Genomic DNA, 18,714 nt, shown 5'->3' on the forward strand with positions numbered 1-18,714 from the left:
CAAATGGAGGGGTGGAATTTACCAGATCCTTTCCTTGTCTCTCCATTCTCTGCTTTTTAGTCTTTTTCTTGCCCGTCTTCTCAGAATCTACATGACTTGGTTATGCTTCTGAATCCGTTTACCTCACAGTATTTCTGTAGATTATGAACTAGCTACACTTCATGGACCATCTATTCATCTCTTCCTCCACTGTCAGCCATACTGTTCAAATCTAATAGAAACAATATATTTCTACTGGTACAAGCTAAGAGTTGATTATAACAATAGAGGATTCATGATATTGTTGTCCCCTGGTATATTAAAGTAAGCTAAAAATTGCAACAAGCTGGTTCAAATTGTTTTCCTAACTACTTGATTAACAAGTTAAATGGATCTGGAACACTGGCTTTACATTCGGGCTGTTAACCACTTACTTGATATATTTTCAACTGTCAAACTTTTCTCAACTATCTAAAGCTAGCTCTCCACCGGACCGACTTTGGGCCGACTTGGCGTCAGGAAGCCCAAAGTCGCTTATAATAAGCAGACCTGGGAACGCTGGCAGGCTGATAGTAAAAAACAGCAGAGGGCGCTGTTTTTACTTTTTATTTGGCGATGGGTTCCCTGATTGGCCTGAAAGTTATAATGCATTAGCACATCAATGGAAACGTCGGCTGACAGACTAAATGCCAACTTTTGCCAACCGAATACCAGTCTGTTGCAGTCTGAACTAGTCTGAACTAGTCTGTTTAGTGGAGAGTCACATTTACTCCCCTGTCTGCCAGACACAGTTAGCACTTGTGAAGGCAACAACAGAGGAGGGAGCGCTTGTTTTTCTGGTGGGTCGCGCAATGCCAGTAGAAAGGTTATTAGTGCATTTGACCATCAGTGATTGACAAAAGGGGGATATTATATAGCTTGTTCTTCTCTTACCATAACACAAGTACTGGTGGTGGTGTTCTTCAAGGTGGACATCTTTACAATGGACTGCAGCTTCCTCAGTTGCTCTGCCAATGACCTAAAATATCCACATAAAGGAAGGATGACACATGTCACTTAAGACAGATTAAAATGACAGTACATTTCAGGCAATGTTTATGAATATGATTGCAGACGTCATCTTTAAGAGGAGTCGCCTTACGTTTTGTCTTTTTCGAGCTGTTGGACTTTCTTTTGTAGCTCCTGGTTGTGTGCTGTGCAGATGGCAACTCTGAGGAAGGGAACATTAGCATGTAAGGCATGTTTTATCCAAATGCCGTAGTGCATAGTGCAGCTATACTGTATATAAGAGTAAAAAAGAAAACATACTCCACATTGTTAGTTATAATTTCTTCAACATACATTTAAAGTGATCCAGGACAGCAAAAATTACTGAACTCCTTTACAATTCATGTGTATATGGTTTACCTGTAAAACAAAGCTGTAACTAAATAAAGCATCCACAGATTTAAGCTTTGTTTAACCTGCTGTGCTCGTCAGTGGACTCAGTTTAAATGAGATAACTCCAATGTAATGCCTACATTTCTTTTTCAAAACATGCTTAATTCATGGCTTTGTTTGCTCACCTGTTCTCCAGTCCATCAACGTACACCTTCTTCTTCTTGCGGCTCTCCTGAGCAGATTGTTTGTTGCGGATTTTCCTTCTCACCCTCTTCAAGGTCCTTTCCTCAGCCTGTGACAGAGAGGGAGAGAGAGGGAGAAGTCATCAGACTCTTGAGAGGGCTCAAGTGTGCAATATGCAGTCCTAAGCAGCAGCTGGGTCTTACATTATGTGCTACTTCTGGAATGGCAAGGTGGGGTTAAGAAACAGAGGCTCTACTATCCTGCCAAAAAATAAGCATATTCTATTGTTATCCCCATTTGTATGAGGACATTGTAAATTATAAGATAATAACATTATCATATTATCAACTTTTTAATATAAAAAAATATCTAAACAATTATAATTAATTAGGCTATTGTCCTGTATTATGCCCCAGTATTACCTTTGTGAGAGGCATGTCAGAGGGAATGCTTGCTCCCTCTTTGGCCAGAAGTCGTTTCTCCTCATCAGTGAGCACAAGCTCTTTGAATTGGAACTGGAAGGAGAAAAGACAAGATTTTTAACAGTTATTCAGCAGAACATATTTTTGTCATTAAATAGATCAAATAAGTGAAGGACTTTAATGCATGTATGTAAGTGAAAACCATCCATTAAATATAGACTCATTGTCACCTGCGTTTTAATAGAAAAATGCATACAATCAGTATGCATTTACTATATACATACAGACTATAATTCTTCTCATTAATAGTTAATGTTGAATTATTATTAACTTATTCTTTTTCATTTCCAGTATACAGTATCTTTTATTGATTGATTGAATATTTTATTGGCAGTTAAAACAACAACAGTGCAACAAACAACACAAACAAATACATTATAAAAAATATGCAGTTAATCTGCAAGTTGCGATATTACGGATTTCACTAATACTGCCATGAAAAAAGCCACAAAACTACTATTATGTATCAGTGTTGAGCATATATGCTGCTGTGAAAATGATAAAGTAGCAGCTCCTACTTATTGGCTGGGTATTGTTCTAAATATTGTAAAGCAACATGAAAAACGATGGCTATTATTATATACTTAACAGAATATTTTTGAGGTTTCATAACTTCCTGAATGTTGTCAACAACGTCTCTTGTCTGGTCACGTTGATGTGGAATAATGTTGATGAGGGAGTGTAAACTGACCTGTTTCAGTGTGGAATCCTGGTCCTCTATGGCCAGAGTGCAGGGCATCTCACAGTCACTGGCGGAGTCCTGTTCCATTACTTCACTTTCCAGATCATCTGAAAGACCAGAAAATGCTCATTTAAAAAATACCCTACTCTATACCAAAATACCATTGTAATGTGAGAAGTATGCATGCAATGCCCCATCAAGTAGATCGTTCAGTTTGTTTGAAACAGACAAAAACTGCCATTCTGCAGATTCAACGTTTAGACTTTAACTTGTAATGGGAAAGTTATTGACAGGAACAAATGACCCCATCAAATGATGAGCGTCATCTTGTATTAGGTCACCATACATACCTAAATCAATGAAAACATCCATGTCTGGCTTCTCTGCTCTCACACTCTGGAGGACATCCAGGTCTACGCCTCTGCCTTGCAGCAGAGAGTAGCTGTGGTCTGTCTGAACAGCCAGGGATTCTGGGCTCTCCACTTGGGGCTCTCCTAGTGCCATGGCAGGGTCAGAGGGCAGCGGGCTCGGCACAGGGTCGGTGTCACTCCCTTGAGGACTGGAGCAGCCCAGGGGGTTGATAGTTCCCATTCGGCCGCTGGTGCTGCTGTCGTCGGAAATGCCGCTGTCACTGCCCAGGGGAGAGTGGGAGGGGCAGATAGCAGTCATGCTGTCCTCTCCCTCCAGCAAGCAAGACAGAAAGTCCTCTGTATCCATACCTGTCAGAATCTAGGAACACGGTCATATTGTTACAGCCATCTGAGAGCCAACACTAATGACAAATAAGATATTTAGTCTCGTTTCATTTCACATTTACAAAGGCTAGTTTAAACGTTTGTCCACAATATTCAGGAGTTCTGTCCGGCAATTACACCAGTCTCCATTCTTAAAAGATCAACATCTTGGTTCCTATAGGTTGGTCCACATAACATTTTCAAAAGCAATGGAGGAATTGGATATGGCAGTGTATGGTTTTCCAGTTCTGTGTGACAGGGTTAGGGTATGTTTCTTTTGCTACCATGATAATTTTGTTTAGAGATGGTGTAAATCCTAAACTTGGAGAAGTTATACTGTAAGTGGCTAACACTAGATCATGTGTCAACACAAACACAGAGCTCTTAGTGACAGTAGCTGTCACTACATGAGCGAACATTGAGTCTTGTCATTAAACTTGGCAAAGATGGCATAACCATATAAAGCAGTGACAAACTCTGTCTTATCAGGGCTGAGAGAACTCTTATTCTAAATGGCTGTGCTGTCCACACCAAGCACTACAACTAATAATATGTTGTTTAAAAAAATCATTCTAACTCAAGTGGATGGCGGAGTCCACATGACAGTGGTGAACAATATAATTATAGTACTTAGTGTGGACAGCCCTTCAGATTAGGTCAAGATAAAGTAAACTAGCATTCTGTAAATGCACAAAATGAGTGTCCTATTATAGTCCTTTGGACTTGACTTATGCCAGTTGGGGGTTGTAATTATGGCATATACAAGTAATTCTTACATCTTGCTCAGCCAGCCAGTCTTCAATAAGAGCTTTCCCATCAGGGAAGAAGGGATCAGCAGTATCATTCTCTCCATGGAACAGGAGACCTAAGAGGTCTGGTCCATCCATTGCTGGAAGGTCCTCAATCACTGACATCTACAGAGACACAAAACACATTTACACAAGTTTAATTTGTAGTATATAAATACACACATTGTTTGCGGTGTGTGTGTGTGTGTGTGTGTGTGTGTGTGTGTGTGTGTGTGTGTGTGACCGAATTCTAATAACAGAGCTGTTAAGTGAGTCCGATTACAGATAAGGAGTTTTCTGGATAAGGAGTTATGGCCATTTAGGATCCGGTGATCTCAGCCCTACCTCTCTCTCTCTGTCTGTCTGTGTGTGTGTGTGTGTGTGTGTGTGTGTGTGTGTGTGTGTGTGTGTGTGTGTGTGTGTGTGTGTGTGTGTGTGTGTGTGTGTGTGTGTGTGTGTGTGTGTGTGTGTGTGTGTGTGTGTGTGTGTGTGTGTGTGTGTGTGTGTGTGTGTGTGTGTGTGTGTGTGTAAACGGTACTGAATTCTAATAACAGAGCTGTTAAGTGAGTCCGATTACAGATAAGGAATTTTCTGGATAAGGAGTTAAGGCCATTTAGGATCAGGTGATCTCAACCTGTGTGTGTGTGTGTGTGTGTGTGTGTGTGTGTGTGTGTGTGTGTGTGTGTGTGTGTTTCTGCCACGTTGTGGGCTATACTGGTGCATGATTCAAGTGTAATTGTTATAACTGAATTTCAAGTCTGGCAACATTCTTCTGCAGCATGAATCTAGGTAGGGCCATAATGTTGTGTGTTACAGGATACGGGGTGAGGTCATCAGCTCTAAGATCAGTCGACGTGTCAACTAAATCGCCTTGACTGTGAGTGTCAATAGACAGATATTGCATCATGGCCAGTGTTGCCATATTTTGTGAGAGAAATAAGCAACCAGGTCTAGGGAAACGAGCCCAAAAGAAGCAACTAGGCCACATAAGCACTTTAAAATCGGCTATTTGAAAATAGCAGATCTACTATTTTCAAAGCAAATCTTGAATTAAATGTGAAAAATGTTGAAACATTTTAAATCTTATATGAGAGTCCCTGGCATAAAATATTTTCAGATGGGGTTGTCTACAGACAAATACATATTAATTGTGGGGTCCTCGACTTGAAAATGTTTGAGAAACACTGGTTTAAACAACATTTAGGAAACAAGCCCAAATAAGCAACTACACTTTAGAAACAAGCCCCCAAAAGCCACAAATACCAATATTTACAAGCAACTTCACAGAAAGACAAGCCCAAAGTCGCTTATAATAAGCGGACATGGCAACTCTGATCATGGCCATGATGAGCTCATCCTTCACTGAGCCCCGCCCACACATGTCATTGTTGTCGCGTGAGAACAAGGATAGCTGTAAGAATGTCAAAACAAATAAGATACATGGTTCTTTACTGTAAGCATAGCCTATTACAGTTCTCCATTGCTTAATAAATAAACAACTACATAAAATACACTGTGCGCCCACTGTCAGCCCCACACAATACCTCCATTGTCTTGCAGGAAGAATGCACATGCTTGCTGAGACGTTTGACCTACTTGCTACTTATTGACCGTTTTACACAGAGGAAACGGTCCAATAGTCATTTATTATAAACAACATTAAGATTTACTATTCAAAATGGAGGAAGACAATATCTAGCTAACATTAGCAGGTCGGCTAACGTTGACAGGACAATAAACATGCGCCTTTACTACCATAGAGGGCGTGGTCGTCAAAAACAAAGAGGAAAAATTACAATTATTAAATATCACATGTCAATAAGGAATAGCGTACCTTTGTATGAGCGCAGTAAACACAGATACCATTGGAGTGAGTCAGTGTAATTAAGTGGGATTTTCTATCCGTCTTTCGCTTCTGTCTCCAGTTAAAGCACTTCCTTCCAACATAGGCAGAAAATGCGTCATCACGTGAGGAAAGGACAGATCCGCGTACGTAGTACGTACGTAGTACGTAGGGCGGCACATGGTCTTCTGGGAAATGTAGTATGGGACTCCCATATTTGTATCATCAGTCCTTACTGTCTATGCATCAGTCACACACACATACTGTTCATTTATTTTATCTTTATTTAATCACCAAAATGACTCTTTTACAAAACAGACCACTGCGCCTGTCCAGAGTATCACCTTAATCAATATATTTAATTGAATTTCTTTAAAGGAAACAGAAAAGAGAGGGGGTAGAGAAAGGATACATGTACGGTAACAGGATAGGTGGGCACCAAGGACGAGTGGGAACCTCAGTGTTGAAATGGCTATTTTTTCCAAAATGTTAAAACAAATATATATATTTGGAAAATGTTTTTAAGTAATGTAAAGTAAAGTGTACATGATTAGAACATGCTTAAACATTCGACAATTAAGGTCTAATATTTCTACAATTGCTACAAATTGCTACAAAACCTGTATATGATATATCCACTCATTTTGGGGCATAAACAAGAAGCTGAAGGATAAAATTATGTCTGATAATGATGTACCGTGCATGTTCACATCATGCATTTTCATCATTACTTTATTCTGTATTCTGTATCCATAGCTACATCTCAGAAGATTGTTGTGAGTGGGTCTGTGGCTAAGTGAAAGGTGCACTGAAGCCACCAGGGGGCCCTAGCCTTGCACATAATGGACTTCAGGCTTTATGTAGATCAATGGACACAGAGAAAGACAGACGTAATCTATATCAATGTTATTATATTGTTGAATTTTTATTAGCTGTTATTTTGGTTTTGTTTCATTTAGTTTGTTTCAATTTCAGTAACTTTTTAAATTAGTTTTTAAAGCAGGTTTGCTAGTGTATTTGTTACGGCATAGTTTTAGTTTAGTTTTTAATAGTTTTTGTGTATTAGTTTTCTTTTGTAATATAAGGTAGCCTGTTAGTAAGGGACACATTTCAGTATAAAGTATAAATTACAGTAAAAAATTATAAAAGAATAATAAGAACACAGAAAAGTCAGAAAACATATTGTTTCATCCCAATTCGGTGGAACCTCATTTCTGGTATGGTTTGCCAACCTTCCAACAGATCCACTGATGATGCTATCTCCCAGGTTATGCACACCACCCTCTCATATGGAAGATTCTTTGCATTGCTCCAAGCCCCCATTTAAGACCAAAAAGCTGTTTACACTCAAAATATGGGTGTAAACAGCTTAGTGAATCGGGCCCATAGTCCCTACCAGGCTAGCTGTCAAACTGTCTAACCTGGAACTGAACCAAGTTGTTTCTGGGTCCTGGATTTCTTTACTCCCAGACCCCAGGTTGTCAAGGTGGGCAGTCACATCTTTACCACCCTCACCCTCGATACGCGATGCTGAACCATCTGCTGTATTCACTGTACAAACAATGATGCGGACAGGCAAGCACCTGAGGTGCAACTGCCGGCTGAGGCACCACAAAGACTCATCAGGATTTCTTTCCCCTGAGGCTACAAGAGCCCTGAATAAGAAAAAAGGGGGAAACACCTGCCTTCAATCTGTAAACAGAGCATACACTGTCATTATTCTCCTTTTTGGTACATAAATCCCTACATTGTTATCCCTACATCTTATACTAATATACGTTTTACTGCATATTAACATATTATACTGTATATTCAGCTGTTAGATTATTCTCCCTCCATATTCTATACACTCTTCGAAACCTGTACTATTATTTTGTTATCCCCACCAGGCTGAAAGCAAGGGGGGGATTATGTTTTCGCCCCGTCTGTCTGTTTGTCCGAAACTAATCTCACAAACCGCTGGACCGATCAGCTCACGCCGTCTCATGTGGAAAAAACGGCTGATGCTCTGGCTATCGACACCTTGCTGATAAGCGATAAGCTTTTCAGGGCACCAAGCTATACCTACTAGGGTATAGCTATAGAGGGTATCGGCGGAATGCACGGCTGGTAGACAATGTGAGAGACAATGGCGGAAACGTCAGAATATTTTTGAGCCTTTGTGTATCTGGTGAATAGATGACTAAGCTGAGTGGGGTGGCAGCCATCTTGCGGTTCCTCATTATTGACCAATCAGAGGCGGATGATGACAGGAACTCAGATTACAACTAATCCACTGAAATGAACCAGAGAAAAGTGAAGCTCTTATTTGGCAGAAGAAGTGTTATCACCAGATGAAGAATGCACAGACTAATTATGTTCTGAACACCATATGACTGTGTTAAGTCACATGGGAGACACAAAGCAATTTTGAGGCATAACTCAGACAACACCCGAGTTATGCCCGGGACACACAGACAGACAGAGCTTTCGTGAAATGAATAGATACAGTTAAATATTTAAAAAATATATAAAACATGTGAAAAAGAATTGAGTTACTTCCTTGGCCTACTGACAGTGTGCACTAGCTAAGCATGCACATGAAATTTGGCATAGATTGATCTAGCCAGCGGTTTGCAAGATTAGCCCCAGACAAACAAACAGACACGGACAGATCCTCTTCTAAACATGCACTGTTTACTGTGTACTATTAAGTGTATATGTGAATGAGGACGGGACAAAAGCAGCAGCTGCCACTTCTGGCAGTTTGCAGACATGGTCCTCTCACCCGTGGGTTACTGTGAACAGATCTTTCCTCTTCCTCATCCGACACAACCCAACAGTTACTATTGTGTTCATAGGCCATATCAACCAGCCGTGAGTCTACAGCTAATCATGGGAGAAACCTACATTGATGTGAGTCTTGATGGCACTTGGGAAACACGCACGCACACACGCACGCACGCACGCACGCACGCACGCACGCACGCACGCACGCACGCACGCACGCACGCACGCACGCACGCACGCACGCACGCACGCACGCACGCACGCACGCACGCACGCACGCACGCACGCACACACACACACACACACACACACACACACACACACACACACACACACACACACACACACACACACACACACACACACACACACACACACACACACACACACACACAAACACTGGTATATTCCATTTTACTTTATTTGAATGAGTATTTTACATGAACATGAATTTGGCATAAAATGACAATATAAGCCCAATTACAGTGTCTCCTGAGTCATATGAGCCCAGTGCTCATAACAAAACCACACCTATACTCCACATCCACAACAGGTAACTTTGGTGGCTGGTGATATACTTGGCTTTTTCAGCCACAGAAAGAACTAGATCCAAATCGAAGTACTGCTGACCCAGGACAGGGTCAACAGAAGGAATATCTCATAGAGACATGTGATATAAGATGATAAGACCTCTGTGGCACATCTATACATATCATGACATGCAATCAGCATGAGATGAGACCAGTGTACTTTACATTAGAATGCAATTGAAAAGAAAACTAAGGCAGCCCAGAAAAGTGCAATTAGACATTAAGGACAGGTCAGGCCATGCCTTGACTTTATGTTGCCACACCTCCGGTTATAGCCACTCCTTGTAATGCTTTTAAAAAGCTACATTGTTGCTTCATAGGATCTCTTGGAGTTAGAGTATAACACAACTTATGGATTACATGCCTGAGTCATCTAATGGACATACAACAGCTTGAACTCAATGTACACTTCATGACTATCAAAAGGATTGCATCTCCATGTCAAACGCAGAGACAATTCTACAATTAACTGTGGGCAGCAGCATTCTCACAGAGACTGCTTTCATTTAATAGTAAAATACATTGTACACTGCACATACCACAGTTTAAGATTAAAAAAGCATTTTGTCATTAATGGAATTTGGGTCTTTACACACAACCTCCGTTTGCTTTGGACTAAAAAGTATTTTCATCTTAAGGGGGCAGCTTTAGTGATCTGTCACAGAATGACGCAGAGCTTCGAGGTGTGCCGTAAACTACGGTATACTTTTAGACGTTCCTTTTTGGTGGTCACAGTTGTCCCGACCACATGCGTGACCACAGGCATGCTCTCTACTGCCCTTCTCTTGTGAGAGCGGTGCATCAGGATCCTGTACACTCCGGTGATTGAGCTCCGACAGTCTTTACCTTGGTTGTTGAGGATGTGTTCTGACGTGATACCCAGCGTCTGCAATGCCACGTTGACCTCCATTTCGTCCTCCTCCAACTCAGCCAGAGTGCTCTCCGCCAGGTAGGAAGGGTCCAGTTTAAAGGGCTCCATGGCTTTGGGAAAGTCCACAGGAAGCAGCCAATCGCAGCCCATCATCTGCTCCACGCTGTAGCGGTCTGATGGCTGCGGTTGGAGGATCCCCTTTATCAGCCGCTGGCATGGCTCTGGTACCCAGGAGGGCAGAATGTAGGCCCCCTCCAGGATGCATCGCTTCAGCTTGGCCACGGTGTCCGCCCGGAAGGGCATGGTGCCGGTCACCATGAAGAACAGCATCACTCCCAGAGCCCAGATGTCCACAAAGACACCCAGGTAATGCTCGTCTCGGAAGAGCTCTGGGGCGGCATAAGGCGGGGAGCCACAGAAAGTGTTGAGCGTCTCATCGCGGTGACTGAGCGTGCTGAAGCCAAAGTCTCCCACCTTAATGCAGGTGCTGCAGGTGTAGAAGACGTTCTCTGCCTTCAGGTCACGGTGGATGATGTTGTTGTCATGCTGGGGAAAAGCAATATAAGAAACATCTAGGTTTCAGTCTTAGCTTTTGCCTTATGACTGTCAGGTCTAGAATAAGATCCTAGGTGTATGCTGGGGTGGAGGTAGGGGCGATGATACGAATGGTACTATAAGTACATCAGACAACTAAACACATATACTGTAGATCTTTCAGTTACAAATAAAAACAATGGATGATTATTACGTACACATGTCAGCAATACTCTCCTTGTGCAGCTGTTATCTGTATGCCCTGCTTGTTTGCTTTGTCATTCTATAGATATCTTCTATATAAAGGGCGGTGCACATCTGGCGGGCATGCAGATATGCCCATAAATATATAGACTGGCATTCGCGAGGCGTTGTCAAAAGCCCCGGCAACGAGGAGCAGGCTGGGACCCATGTGTCATGCTGTGTCTTCGACACTTCATGTGGGCCACGTCAATGAGGAAGTGACTAGCATGTCATGTTTTCGTCATGGTGTGTTTTGTGTTTCTATTCAGATGTTAATTGTGGATGTGCATTAGATCACTTATACATATTCATAGATCCTGGAATAATAAATGAACAACGGTAGAGCAATAATAGAGGTATTGTAAAGCTGCTTTATAGATGTTTTTTTGTACATTGTAATTTTTTTGAACAAATATGTTTTTTGGGATTTAAGGATTTAAGTATTTAAACCACACATGGGACATATGAAACTCAATGTGGCGCAGCAGCTGACCATGTGCTTCACAGCAGAGAGGATCTGAGAGAAGACGATCTTGCAGTCAATGTCGGAGAGTTTCCCCTCCGTAGTGATCTTGGTGTAGAGCTCGCCACCGCCTGCATATTCCATCACCAGGTGTAAACGTGACAGCGTTTCCACCACCTGGGAAGGAAGCAAGGGACATGTTTAATGATCGGAACATCAGAATCAACCATTAAGCGATACAAGATCATTAAGAAAGCCCTGACAACACATAAAGTTCACACATAACATCAGCAGAATTTGGGCTGTGTGTGTGTAATCTGTGTACGTGATTGTGTGTGATTGTGTGTGTGTGTGTGTGTGTGTGTGTGTGTGTGTGTGTGTGTGTGAATGGTAAATGGTGCATGTATATAGCGCTTCCAAACACGCTTTACATTGATTGTGCCATTAACCCATTCACACACACATTCATACACCGATGGCGGAGGAAACCATGCAAGGCACCAACCTGCTCATCGGGAGCAATTAGGGGTTCAGCGTCTTGCTCAAGGACACTTCGACACTAACTCTAGGCTGGGGAGCGCCCCAGCCCTGGATCGAACTGGGAACTTTGCGGTTTTCCAGTTCACTCTACCCGGCCACTCTACCCCTGAGCCACTGCCGTGAGTGTGCATATGCGTGCGTGTGTGTCTGTGTGTGCATGCATGTGTGTCTAACCTCATAGAGGCGTATAATGTTGGGATGGTGCAGTGTCTCCATGCTGGAGATCTCTCTGGAGAGCAGCCTCTGGGTTTTCTGATCCAGCTTGGTCTTGTCCAGGATCTTTATGGCCACTTTGTCTGGGGACGGACAGAGGACGCCAAAGGTCAACGACCAGGAACACAGAGCAAACTCAAATTACCATTGGACTGATGTCAGTCACACGGTTGACTCAAGAGTCAAGACTGCGTTGTCATGCAAACAAAATGTACCCACTTGAAGCTATACTGTTTTTTGTTTGTGAATAAATGTTATTTTGACCAATCTGTATGGTAAAGTATGATAATACAATATAACTAACACAACTGTGAGATTGTATTTGGTCTCCCTGCTCTTCTATTGAAAAACGTATATCCTGTGGTCTGGTTTGACCATTACTGGTTGACAGGTGGTACTACCTGAAGGTCAAAATACAACTTCTCCCCTGAGCATGTGCTATTAGCTCAGAGGTAAAATTATAGCACTAGCACAAGGGACCATGGGTTTGAATCTGGGAAAAGTTACATAGTGTAGCTTTAAGCCCTATATACTTTGTTCTATGACACATGGAAATAGCAGATATAGAAGATCCCAATACCTTGCACCACAAAGCTTTGTGATCTGCTGTTTTCGCTATTAAAAAAAAAAAAAAAAAAAAAAAAAAATTGTGAACATTTCTGTCATCTACAAGCTTACAACGTGCCGCGATGCGACTTTCGCTATTTTTAACAATTTAGAAATATTTTGAAAATTTGCCCAAAAGTAGGAATGCCGGGCTTTTAATATTATTAATATATTCACATTTTATGTATACTTTAGTCTGATAGATTTTTCTTTTCATTATTTGCCACATACATTTCATTATATAACTTTAAAAGGCCTGAGGACATGAGGCATGCAGCGTTTTCATTTATTTAGCACTTCAAAATAATTTCTTCATCCGGTTCTCTGGAGTAAACACATCATTGTCCCTGAGGCGACCAGGCCTGACACTGCGGTCTGGATAATGTGATTGAGGATAAGCTGTCCTCAGAAACAAATTTTCTTGATTATGTTCTTTCAAAGGGTCCATTCTCAGTATTTCAATTGGAACATTGCTTTCTCGTAAAGTTGTTAAATTGTAATCATTTCAAGGCTGAGCACCAGAAATTGTGGGTAAATTGAGAATCAAGACTGAACACAAAAGGGTTGCTTGGCACCTGGAATTAATGTAAACCCACCCACTTTAAAATGCATGACTGACCTTGATGTGACCGCTTTAAAGTTTAAAGGACAGGTAGCGAGATGCTTTACAGTCTTTGTAAAGCATCGCCTAATGAATGTCAACTTCAATGAAACTGGTTTCAAAACCGCATCGCTTTAAATGATTGCTACAGAGGAATAAAACAGAAAAGATCTTGAGGTAAAAAGGGGTTGAGGTATCTGATTGTGCTCTTGCATGCATTATTAACACGGGCAATAGGCTCCCTTTCAGCTCCGCCACAGCTTTCAGTGGCAGCATTCAAAATGCATTGGAGCTCATATTGTTTATGGAAGGCCAAGCGAGACAACACACATGCGCACAGGCCCACGTCTACACGAAGACGTGCGCATGCATGTAAGCTCACAAGTGCACTGACACATACCGGGGACACACACATATATGCATATGCATGGATGCACGTGTACACACACACACACACACACACACACACACACACACACACACACACACACACACACACACACACACACACACACGGTCACACACACGGTGTCACACACACACACACACACACACACACTCTCTCTCTCTTTCTATCTATATCTTTCTCTCTCCTCCTTTGATGAGGCATGCAGCAATTTTAGCCGTCGCTAGGGAAACCGGAGATCTCTAATCAATCCATCTGTTCAAGGGCAGTAGACAATCTGTCTCTTTGAGGCTGAATCAGCCCCCTGGCCCAGGCCCACACTGCTTATTAGTACACCGCCATATCAGGACGTACAGTAATTAGCACTGGCCATTGATGAAAAGAGCTCATCGGTCAAACTGAAATTAAATTACTTTAATGTGAGAATCAGTCAGAGAAGAGCAAACAAATGGGGGGAAGGGGGAGTTACTGACAATATTTATTATTTTCAGGAAGAATGTTTTGGTCTATTCTGTCAAATGACCGCTATTCAATAAAAAAAGACGCAGACGTAGTATATTAGCCACTTTAAACCCCTGGCATCACTATTCTGGGCATGTCATAATAGGCAAGATTTTTGCCAAACATTTGGCAAAAATCTACAAGCTAACAATGCGTCTCAGTACGACATGGGTGTGTAAGTTTGTGCGTAGTGAGATTCATAATAATTTCCAAGTCTTCGCTCAGAGCAATGGGAGCTATAAATATTCATAGTCATGCATAATCGTCATGCCGACTCACCCATAATGACACCTTTCCTCTAGTGCCCGTTACACAATAAGTGTATAAACCAGAATTAGGCGAACGTTGAATGGGAATAATTATCAACCACATGCAAGTACGTGCAAACCTTTGTCTATTTGAGAAGCATACAAGAGGATACAAGTGCTTTCCCTTACACACTGAAGTCAGATCCGATGGATATGCAGGGAGAGACTGCTGGCCAACATTTGAGTTACGTGAACCAGTACAGATTTCTTTCAGAAAAAAAAGGTTGCCGCTGGCAGCACATTTCAGTGATGACGGCGACGGGGAATGTTATACGCACACTTCCTTAACTGCACAATAAATTCAACCAGCTCAATTAACTCAATTTGTCAGGGTAGAATGGCAACTGTGAATGTAAGTTGGCAGATCAAGTGGCTGCAATCAAAGCCAAACTTGGCCTCAGGATATTTGACATATTCCAAACATTAGCAGGGATTTTGGGAGAGACTGAGAACTTACAGTACTTATCCCACTTGCATAAATACAGAAGTGAACAAACAAGTTAGATTAATTTCCGTACAAGCTACACTGATTTGCAGTTACAAAATATAGTCAAAAGAAAAAAGTCACATAACAGGACAACAATATAAAATATCCCCATGCAAATATAAAGAGATTTTATTACATTTTATTTTATTTTTAGTTGAGCATGTGGCCCTGACACTAAGCATTGCATTTCATCATTGTAATGTCATGTCGTTTCTTGCCTTTGGTGAGTGCATGAATTCCCAGCTTGACATGGGAGAAGTTGCCACAGCCGATCTCCCCTCGCACCTTGTAGAAGCCGATTCTTCTGCCCACCGTTAGTTCACGGACCACCCTATCACCGGCATAAAATAAATACCATTATCTGAGAAAGCCAGACTAAAGCTAAATTGAATAGCTAAATTAACGAATTAACAAGCTAAATTTAATAATATTAATCATGACATTTTCTTAATTGTAATGTAATTGTATTGCACCACATTTTGAGGCTAATACCGATATCTGATTATCTCTGATTATTTGAAAAAATGTAGGATATGCACATCCCCACAGGTCTTTGAACACGGTGCTGGACCCCAAAACACAATCAAGGGAAGGGAAGGGAATGTCCGCACATGATAAAAAGATCCAAAGCCTGTAACCTGATGAAGCCCTAATCAGAACGTTCTGATTATATATGGTTAATAAATGGTTATGAGAGCAGTATATCGTGTGCGGACATTCCCTTCTTCTTCACTATTTCTGATTATTTCCCATTCATATCAACTGAATTTTAAACTAAATGAATGTATAACATTAACACAGTTTAGTAAAAGTGTCGCTTCCAATGAAAAATTAAACAAAAATGCATGCTGATTTGATTTTAGGGCTTTATATCAGCCGAGTTAACGATCACAGATGTCAATAATAATAAAACAATCGTTATCTCATGCACATTAAAACTCTCAGTGTTCATTTATCCATTTGTAACTCACATGTACACATGTACCCAAATGGACTCTTATGGGTCCATTTAACAGGATTTGTTGGCTAGCTACTGTAATAGCTGCAATCCGGAGCGTATCTTAATAAATAAAAGATCATTTTAACCAATCTGTATGGTAGAGTAAGTTAATACAATATAACTAGTACATCTGCAGTGGTTGGAGGTGGTCTCCCTACTCTTCCATTGAGAAATGTAGACCCTGGTGAAGGGTAGGACACCTACTGGTGGACAACTAGTACTGCCTGAAGCTCATAGAACAATATCTCCCCTGAAGTGATGCAAAATTGCAAGGGCGCTAGAAATTTGGCATCTCATGTGGGAGACACAGGCTCGAATCCCGGGGTAGGAAATGGAGGTTATGGACAGTGGTGGAAAGTAACTAAGTACATGTACTCAAGTACTATACTTAAGTACAATTTTGAGGTATTTGTACTTTACTTGAGTATTTCCAATTTCCAATACTTTTACTTCTACTCCACTACATCTCAGAGGCAAATATTGTACTTGTTAGTTACTAGTTACTTGGCAGATCTATTCATTATTATATTATAAAACATACTTTAACCACTTTAGGCCTATTTTATACAAAATAGATTTGAAAATAGCCGATCTACAAGCTCACAACACGTCGCATCAAGACGCGTTGTGAGCTTGTAGATCTGCTATTTTCAAAAATTTTAGTACTTTTACTATTGGTACTTTAAGTATGTTTTGATGCCAATACTTTTGTACTTTTACTCAAGTAAATTTCGAACACCAGACTTGTAACAGAGTACTTCTACATTGCAGTATTGATCCTTATACTTAAGTAAAACATTTGAGTACTTTTCCCACCACTGGTTATGGATTGCAATTTGCAGCTCATAGCTCAAACCCACCTGTCGTCCTGGCACATATCCAGGTTTAGCCGCTCCAGTGGAGTGAGGCGGCGGGTCGATGCTCCCTCATCGTCCGTGTTGACGTCTGAACTGTCCTGGCGACTCCAGCGGCTGTACCTCTGGCCGCCGGTTCCCCCCCCGGCCGTGCCTCCGACTGAACCCCGGACAGAATCCACAGTTCCCACTCGTGAAACTGACCGCGTCCCAGTCATGCCTGCGGTTGTTGCTGTTGCTGTTGCTGCTGCCCCTAACCCCCTGGAGCCTGCTGTCCCGACCCCAGCAGGGATACTTCCAGAGGGGCAGACAGCGGTCATCCTGCGCAGGATGCCCAGCGTGGAGCAGGGCTTATCTCATGGCTGGGATCGGTGGAACGCCTGAGGATTTGCAGAAACAATCATAATTTAGGGACTTGGCAAACGCTCCCCATCCAGAGTGACTTACTTAAGTGCTAGGAAGGAATAAGGTTGCCATGTACATTAGTCAAACAACAGCGGGGCAAGCTGCCGAGGAATTAGAGTGCTAGGACAACAAGTAATATGCTAAAAAGTAGCAAGTATAGCAACATACCAAGCATTTATTTAAAAAATACAAATGTTGCAAATAGTGGATTGAAAACTCCTCTGGAAAAGAAGAAGAAAAAAAGTATGTTTATTTTATTTCATGACTTAAATCAGACTTTTCTGATGTACAGTGATTGGCTATGCACCTGCATAAAGCTGTCTCTAGACATGCTCTTTCAAGTCCGCTTCCTCGAACAGGTTTACCTGACAGCGAAGGCAAAGCAAATAACAACAAATGAACAAAGCTAATACATCTTTTAGCACTGAAATTGTACTCACCTGTGACACAAGATAAGCATATTATGTAGGCATTAGGGCTTTTGTGCATATTAGACATTATCTTATGCATATATATGTACAGAACTGTAACACATATCTGGTGTCATTGTTGTGAGATTGTTAATATCTAATTACCCCCCAAATGTACTCATCTCCTATTATTACTTTTTATTTCAAATTAAGTGTACCTACATATGCATACGTTGTGATCATTATAATTATTTAGGACAATAACACTGTGGAGTACAAGTTAAATATGGACAGAGAGCCAGACTTACCTTCAGTTGTACCAGCCATTCAGCATGCAAATCTATTCATTGCCTCCTTCTCCGAGTTGTATATCCGTTCAATAAATGAGTGACTCGCTGAGCAACGGATAGATCCAATCCAAACAGAAACAGAGGGAAACTTCAAATGGGGGTGAACCTCCAACCTAACCACCCTGTGTCCTTCTTGCCATAGTGGGAAGTCAAGGGCAGTTTGTTGCCTGATGATTGAAGTAGAAGTTTTGATGCCTCGGAAGCGATGCGGCCAGCCTCAACGTCATTCTTTCCACCATCATAAGGGGGAACAGCCAGGAGATGGAAACGTGTGCTGGGAGGCTCAGCGTCATCTGTTGAGCCCTCACATCAGAGCTCCGCAGGGCTTTGATAGGCTCTTTGAGACTCCAGGGTATTAATAGGCCACAGGTTGAGAGGGAAAGGGTGGGGGGGGGACACAGGAGGAAGAAGAGGTCGGATGGAGTGTGGCTAGGGTGCAGCCATGGGGCGTTTAGTGGGACAGCCTGGAACAAAGCACAAGGTAAAGCACAA

At 41.8% G+C, this 18,714-nt stretch overlaps 2 protein-coding genes across 2 annotated transcripts in view; both read right to left on the reverse strand.

Annotated features, from left to right (window-relative positions):
- creb3l3l (cAMP responsive element binding protein 3-like 3 like) overlaps nucleotides 1-6,183 on the reverse strand; it is a 9,053-nt gene extending 2,870 nt beyond the window's left edge. The window contains exons 1-8 of the mRNA XM_080432767.1: nucleotides 6,063-6,183; nucleotides 4,217-4,354; nucleotides 3,057-3,435; nucleotides 2,716-2,813; nucleotides 1,965-2,057; nucleotides 1,545-1,651; nucleotides 1,121-1,189; nucleotides 913-997 (exon numbers count right to left, since the gene is read on the reverse strand). Coding sequence (XP_080288893.1) covers nucleotides 913-997; nucleotides 1,121-1,189; nucleotides 1,545-1,651; nucleotides 1,965-2,057; nucleotides 2,716-2,813; nucleotides 3,057-3,435; nucleotides 4,217-4,354 — 969 coding nt within the window. The 5' untranslated portion in view covers nucleotides 6,063-6,183. The remainder of the gene's footprint in view (nucleotides 1-912; nucleotides 998-1,120; nucleotides 1,190-1,544; nucleotides 1,652-1,964; nucleotides 2,058-2,715; nucleotides 2,814-3,056; nucleotides 3,436-4,216; nucleotides 4,355-6,062) is intronic.
- Nucleotides 6,184-9,347: 3,164 nt separating this feature from the next.
- Nucleotides 9,348-18,320, reverse strand: nim1ka (NIM1 serine/threonine protein kinase a). The gene is made up of 6 exons (XM_080432891.1): nucleotides 18,181-18,320; nucleotides 17,064-17,437; nucleotides 15,422-15,534; nucleotides 12,256-12,377; nucleotides 11,572-11,718; nucleotides 9,348-10,847 (listed from the first exon to the last, which is right to left on the reverse strand). Exons 2-6 carry the CDS (start codon nucleotides 17,375-17,377, stop codon nucleotides 10,089-10,091), a joined length of 1,455 nt encoding a protein of 484 aa, XP_080289017.1. The 5' UTR covers nucleotides 17,378-17,437; nucleotides 18,181-18,320; the 3' UTR covers nucleotides 9,348-10,088.
- Nucleotides 18,321-18,714: the final 394 nt, after the last annotated feature.

This window comes from Gymnoscopelus braueri (genome assembly GCF_963280865.1).
Source record: "Gymnoscopelus braueri genome assembly, chromosome: 7".
NCBI classification, from domain to species: Eukaryota; Metazoa; Chordata; class Actinopteri; order Myctophiformes; family Myctophidae; genus Gymnoscopelus; species Gymnoscopelus braueri.